Raw genomic sequence first — 7,481 nt, 5'->3', positions numbered from 1 at the left:
TCTCTCTGCTTCCATCTATGACATATGCTGACGGGACCCGTGTGTACACTGAGCTCTCTCTGCTTCCATCTATGACATATGCTGACGGGACACGTGTGTACACTGAGCTCTCTCTGCTTCCGGCTATGACATATGCTGACGGGACCCGTGTGTACACTGAGATCTCTCTGCTTCCGGCTATGACATATGCTGACGGGACACATGTGTACACTGAGGCAGCTGCTTCTGGTTAGCTTCCCTTTTCCTATCCACCATTCCCCCACCTCCGCTGTCAAAAAAGGAAGCCACTTGGTTTACAGGATTTGGAAAATTATTCTGGAAAGGAAATCTGGCAGACATTCTTCTCTTCTCTCTTCTTACCGTGCTCTGAAACCAGGCCAGGAGAGATGAGTATATTTTGCAAAAATGAAATAAGAAATTCCTAAAGAGCTTGAATGTGAAACGGTTTCAGAGTGGCAGAGGCTCTGCAAGAGGGTAGTTTTTGAATGGGGCTAGGGAGTCAAACACAACCATACTACAAATGAGGAAATGGAGATCTTTACAAGAAGACGTAGGAGCATGCATGCATGCATGCAGGATGCAGGATACAGGCCTAGCTCCTCTCCTAGCTTTACTCTCAATTCAGGCAACACACAAATGCATCAACTCTACACTGGGCCAACGCTAGATCAATTCCCATTTTTTTCTTAAAGGTTTTCTTTTTCTATCTGTGCCTATATGTGTACATGAAGGTCAGGAAAGGACATTAAATTCTCCAAAGCTCAGTTACAGGAATTCAATGTTCTCTGCAAGAACAACAAACCGCATTATCTTATGAGTGAAGTTCATCAATATTAACTCATCCTCAAATTAATAGGGTTGTTAAAGAAAATAAATAATCGGAAATTAGACATGCCAATTTTTTCAAGTTTGAGCCAGTCCTGATTGCCGATACCCATAATCCCAGCATTTAAGAGGCCGAGAAAGCCGGGCGTGGTGGTGCACATCTTTAATCCCAGCACTTGGGAGGCAGAGGAAGGAGGATTTCTGAGTTCGAGGCCAGCCTGGTCTACAGAGTGAGTTCCAGGACAGCCAGGGCTACACAGAGAAACCCTGTCTTGAAAAAACCAAAAAGAGGTTGAGAAAGGAAGACCAGTTCTGAGGTAAACCTGGGTGGACTACATAGCAAACCACAACTTTAAAAATGGCATTCCATTTGTGAAGGGCTCAGTTTGAGGTCCTAAATTTTCTATTACAGTAGCACACTTAGAGCCACACTTCTCAGAAATTATGCCTTTTAGTAGAGTACAGCTATACCTCTCAGAAATACTTCTCACAGTAGTAAGCCATCCAAAGAGCTGTTGTGTGTGTCTGATGTGAACTCCATGCAGCTTTGCATGTCAAACACATGAGTGTAAAGACATACAACTAACTCAAGCGCACACTCTCCTGGAATGCATATCATAGGCAAAAAAGAGAGCATGGTCCTCAGAAGTGAAATGGCAGGCATCTCCTGAGCCACTAGTAATGGTGACATGATTTCTCAAGCGGAATCTCTCTTAGCCTCCACCACACTTACAAAACAGTGACATCATTTACCAACAGACCTCTAACCAATGTGAGATAAAGAAGAAAACTTAATGCATTAAAAACATAGCACATGGGCTAGCGAGATGGCTCAGTGGGTAAGAGCACTGACTGCTCTTCCAAAGGTTCTGAGTTCAAATCCCAGCAACCACATGGTGTCTCACAATCACCCGAAATGAAATCTGATGCCCTATTCTGGTGTGTCTGAAGACAGCTACAGTGTACTTACCTATAATAATAAATAAATCTTTGGACCAGAGCAAGTAGAGGTCCTAAATTCAATTCCCAACAACCACATGAAGGCTCACAACCATCTGTACAGCTACAGTGTACACATATACATAAAATAAATAAACAAATAAATTCTTTAAAAAACCCCACAGCACAAAGGTAATTTTCATTTTGAAAAGAAATTAAGCAACTTTTTATAAACTGTATAAATTGTAGCAAAAAGTTGGGGACAGTGGTTTATTTAGGTTAAAAATATTTATTATAAGCAAATTCCTCTTTTCCCATATTAAAAAGAAACTAAGGCCTGGTTAGATCCAATTCTAAATCCATTATCCAATAAAGTACCACACTAAGGGAAAGAGACTGAGAAAGGTAACACTGGGAAAGAACAAAACCCAAAAAAGTCAAATTGATCCTTAGCACTTCAGTTTTTAATTAAGCTCATAAAACTATACTACTTAATATATTTCTCCATGAACTTTTTGTGAAATTCAGATCGCAGTGTATCGTTTACAAATCGTTTGTCTTTCTTCTGATCATCTATACCTTTTGCACAGTTCTTAAAAACGACATCATCGTCCCATCTAGAGAAGAAAAACAGAAAACAAATGTTATAGCTTATCAGGAGAGAAGAACACAATAGACTGTAAACCATCACAGAAGCTCAACATGCTGTCACCTGACCGCAAAAGCAGCAGCATGCCTACTGTGCGGGGCTGTCACAGCAGGAGGGCATCCCTACTCAGAGCACATACCACTTCTCTAGTAGGAGCAACTCAGTTACAAACAAGACACACATAGATTGTGTGTAGGTACAAGTGTGGTATTTTCAGATTTAAAACAGAGGCAGGCAGGGCCTTACAGACAGTAAGTGATCTGTTTACTGTGCTTTGTATGGTTTCATACATTCTCATCAGTCATATCTACCATGGCACACTTCATAATGCAAGGACGAACTCCAGGAAAGTAACAAGAAAGATTTATAGACTGGCCCATACCTGCTGAAGTGTTCAGAGGAGGGCTCAGTTATATTTCAGAAAACATTAAATACACTCATAGGCAGGTGTTATGGGAAGTACGTAAGACCAGAGCTATGACCTTCTATATAAACATAAGCCCTTACATATAATAAAGACACTCACAAACATGCATTCAACACAGCCCATGTAACATGCTTGCATGTGCTGGTGCAAGATCACCAGGAGAAACTGCACAAGGGCAATGAGCCAAGCTATGTACACTTATGGAAACTATGTCAATAAATTTGTCTTGATGCAGTAAACACACCAAAAGCTGAACAGCTCAGTGTGACAGGGAAACAAATGTTTTGCTCCTGAGTCTACAAATGTTTTGTCTCAACATGTAATTGATAGCTTCTCTCAACTTCCTCCCTTGCTCCCAACACCCAAACTGCCCTGCCCCTCTGCAATGCTAAGATACAGTGCTCACTCTCTGCACATACATCACCATCCCTAGACCACCACCCCTCTCCTCTCCCAATACTTCGGGAATCTCTTGGCTGTCCTTTTCTCTGGTTGCTAAGTCTTAGCATAAGATTTTAAATTCAAATACTGTTTATTATGCATTTACTATGCACTTATACTGGGCATTTCTCTAGGTGCTGATACAATCTTTTGACTTCTCTCTGCCCACACTGGCAACTCCCAGATGCATTATTTAATTTCTAGCTTAGATAAACTGCAGAGACACACAGGCTAGATTTACTTAAGAGATGTACAGGACACTCCAAACCTACAACGCCTCAGACCTGCTTCCTCTTTCACATTCAGCCTAAGCCACACGCATCCTCATCCCTGCCGTGCAACCGCTCAGGTCAAATGAGTAGAGACAGGGCTATGGCATCGCTAGTTGTCAGCAAACACCTCCTTGACTGTACTACTGTCTTCAAGAACACGGGTTAAAGTTTAGCTGTATGTATAGGTCACTACAAGGGTTGTACTTTTACTGTGATGAAGAAGCCAATGGTTCTGGGATGAGAAACGAGGCTGGATGAAGACGGAGCTTTGTTCATGAAAGGCAGGTACTGAGTGAGTGAGCAGGAGAGTGGCAGGGCAGTGCCTCTTTCCGGCTGCGTGTGCAGAGTTGAGGCAGCTGAGCTCCTCACACCCTCACACACACTAGCCCTGCTCCTGTGAGACATCCGCATCCGACATCGGTGTGCTTCTTCAGCTCTTTATTGTCCTCCTCTGCACACGGTACAGGCCCTGACTCTGGCTAGTTAGCACTGGGAACCTGAACCTCCTCTCACCATCACTGTGCCTACAGTACACAGCTAACCTGACTTTTGCCCAACACAAGTTGCTACAGGACCACTGCCTTGAGACTCCTGAGTCTCAACTTTAGTTTCACTGTTTGGTGACCTCTTACAAGGAACAGGAGTTTAAGGAAGCCTATATCTTTCCACCTTGTGACCTGGGTTTATATCTATGAAGACTTACAACTGTATGATCTGTATGTATCTTATAATATCAAACATGAATATGGCCATACCAAGTCCCCTAAATCCTTCTCGAATTGAATTGTGAGGGGTGGTCTTGGGGACCCCAACACTCACATCTCATGTAAAGTTTTGTAGCTATAGTCATTCTGGCTCTCTTATTTAGACAATCACTAAGCAGAGACTTGGTTATTATGAGTATGCATTAAAATGAAGTCACCCATCTCTTTCCATCTTCCGTATTCTAAAATCTGATTGGGAAGGTTATCAACAGAAGGTGGGATCCTAGAAACCTTATAGAACACAGGTAACACTAACCATGGTCCACACATACATACATCAACCCATTATTTTTAGTACCTTCTTTTAACCTTGAAGTTGGCCTGAGGCTGGGATGGGCCAGTGAGATTTAGGAGAGGGTTTCCACTCAGAATGTTTTCCATGCGAATTCTCTCTTCCTCTGCTTTTTGTTCTTGTTCCTGTCGATGACAGAGGAAGACACAAAGTTACTCTCTCCAGGTCAGCTGTCTAATAGTAGACACAAATGAACTCATATGGTACAGGGAGAAAAGACAGTTTCCCTTTTTTTTTTCTTTTTTTCTGACAGGGTCTCCAGCAACCCAAGCTGGCATGGGACTTGCTAGGTAGCAGAGGATGACCTTGACCTTCTGAGTGCATGGTAGGTGAGCACAAGCAGACCGATACAAAGCACTTTACCACTGACCCACTCCTCTTTTTGATTCTTAGTAAATGCCAGGAAAATCTTATTTATAAAACTTCAGCACTTTGCCATTTTTATCTCATCCTCGCCAACAGTCATTGGCCTCTCTAAACTGTGAGACACTGAGATGCTGGCAAGGTTGTTGTCTCACTTCTTAAGGGGCTACAGACAACATAAGTCAATTCTGAGTTACAAACCATGTTAAGTTTCCATCTCTAGGATGGATTAGTTATTAACTAGGGAGTAATTCCTAAGACCAGACAAACTATCATGTAAAGATGGTTACATTCTAAGAATATGCACTTCAATTAATCTATATAAAATATTGTTTGTCCTTGTGCTTTATTGTTAGTGATCTACTATACTTTTCTTATATACTTTCTTCATAGTTACAATACTGTCAGTATTTTTAAAAAGTATTTCTGTATATATTTAGCGTGTGTGCAAGCATGCATATGGGTACCACAGTACCAGGGAGGTCAGGGGACAACCTGCAGAAATCCATTCTCTCATCATGTAGGTTCCCTGATAGGCCATCTTGCCCATTCTCCATTTGCTTTAAAGACACGAATTTTCAATGCTAGTCTGGTCCGGCCTTCACTTGTGATTCTCCTGCCTTAGCCAGTGAGTGTTAGGGTTAGAGGTAAGAGGCCATGTCTAGATCACTTTCTTCACCACTATTTTAACATCAATTTCTTCAAATTCAAATCACCCCATTTCATTTGAAGAATTAGAAACACAAAATTTCTAAACTTCTTACTTGTAATTTTTGTAGTTATCTGTTATCATAAATCAATCACACTTTGCTGTGCTTTGGGGGTGAGAGAAATCGATGACATACTAGATTACGAAGAAAGTCTCTCTACAAGTCACTTTAAAATGAATCTTATTTTCCATATAGTTTCCTGACACTTCATTTTAATATGCAAATGTGAACAACGGATTTCACTTTTACCAGCACAAGCAACTGGTAGGTGAAAAGTATGTCACTTGTGGGGAAAACCTTTTAGGTTACTGCAGAGATCTTAAAGTCAGGAACTCAGAATTACAATTAGGATCAGACAGCTTTCTGAAAACCGATAAGGGGTAGGGAAGGGAGCAGCGAGGCGGCTCAGCACACAGCTCGTCAGTAAGTAAGCCACACAGCCACGGAAGGAAAACTGAGTCTTCAGAGTTGTCCTCCGATCTCCACATGTGCATGCATCTATCCCAGAACCCAGCAAAATAAACAAAATGTAAAAAAACAGACCTTCTCCAAAGATGCCACAAAACCAGGACCAGGCTTACTCACACTAAACACACAGCACTGGGAAGAGATGCCAACCCTTCCCACTCAGTTACCAGGCACGGAGGCTAATGGTCAGGTAGCCCGGGGGCCAAACTTACACTCCTGGCCATACACTTGTGAAGTAGATTTCTGAAAATATGGCACCCTATTTATATAGGCACTGCGTCCACTTCTGCCCTGGAGTAGCAGCAGAGAAGACCTAATACAGCTTTACCAACCTCTGCTTACTTCTCATTTCCAATGTTTTTTTAAACATTTATTTTATGTGGTATTTTGACTGCAGGTAGGTCTATGCATCACATACACACTTGGTGACTGAGGAGACCAGAAAGGAGTGTTAGGTCCCAGAGAACTGGAGTTACAGATGGCTGTGAGCCACCATGTAGGTGCTGGGAATTGAACCTGGGTCCTCTGCAAGAGCAGCCAGTGCTCTTAATGACTGAGCCATCTCTCTAGCTCTTACCATGCAGATTATAGTTCATTTCATTGCATATGAGGATTACTGAAGCAGTCCAAACTTTTTCCAACCTCTCTACTTTTTCAACCCTGTACATAGGAAGGAGCTCCATGAATCTTCTAGAACAAAGCCTTCATGCCCTCAGCACTGCTCTATAAACCCGATGCTCTATGCCCTCTATGTTCTTGAGGCAGTCTCACTCTGTAGCTCAGGCTGGCCTCAAACTGCAAAACCTGCCTGAGCTTCGAGTTCAATGTTACTTTTTTCCCATTGTGTAGGTGACGAGACTGTGGATATGCAAACAAGTTAGGTGACTTGTCCTGTGTGAGGAGCCGGTTTAGCTGCGGCCCCTAGATGGCGCCTGGGACTGCTGCCAAGTCTAACGACTAACAACTGACATCCTCATATCCCTCAAGATAGCCACGTCCATTAAACTGCACTGCACAGATGCACCACAACGAAAGATCAGATGACGTGACAAATGTAGTCCTGAGNCAATGAACTGGGCCTACGTGGAATGGGGTAATGGGGAGTGAACTAGAGGGTATAAAAGGGGATGGCCGAGAGAGATCAGGGGAAGGAAAAGGAAGGGGGATCGTTTTAGTGCACATGGTTATGGTCTTGAATAAACTGCCTTGAGAAGGACATTGGTTTCGTCGCTTCTTTTCTGCTGGTTGGAGACGGCAGCGACAGCCCTGGACTACACAGAACTCACTAATTTGTCCTCAAAGAAGGCAGGAGACAGGAAGAGAATCTCTAT

At 42.6% G+C, this 7,481-nt stretch overlaps 1 protein-coding gene across 1 annotated transcript in view; it reads right to left on the bottom strand.

The window, feature by feature from the left end:
- Positions 1 to 2,007: 2,007 nt before the first annotated feature.
- Positions 2,008 to 7,481, bottom strand: part of Cwc15 (CWC15 spliceosome associated protein homolog) — a 10,926-nt gene continuing 5,452 nt past the window's right edge. The window contains exons 6-7 of the mRNA XM_021207077.1: positions 4,616 to 4,734; positions 2,008 to 2,381 (exon numbers count right to left, since the gene is read on the bottom strand). Of these exons, the coding sequence (XP_021062736.1) occupies positions 2,252 to 2,381; positions 4,616 to 4,734 (249 nt within the window). The 3' untranslated portion in view covers positions 2,008 to 2,251. The remainder of the gene's footprint in view (positions 2,382 to 4,615; positions 4,735 to 7,481) is intronic.

Source organism: Mus pahari, chromosome 10 (genome assembly GCF_900095145.1).
Source record: "Mus pahari chromosome 10, PAHARI_EIJ_v1.1, whole genome shotgun sequence".
In the NCBI taxonomy this organism is placed as follows: domain Eukaryota; kingdom Metazoa; phylum Chordata; class Mammalia; order Rodentia; family Muridae; genus Mus; species Mus pahari.
Note: the sequence above shows the minus strand (reverse complement) of the source record. Positions and strands in the feature narration are given on the sequence as shown.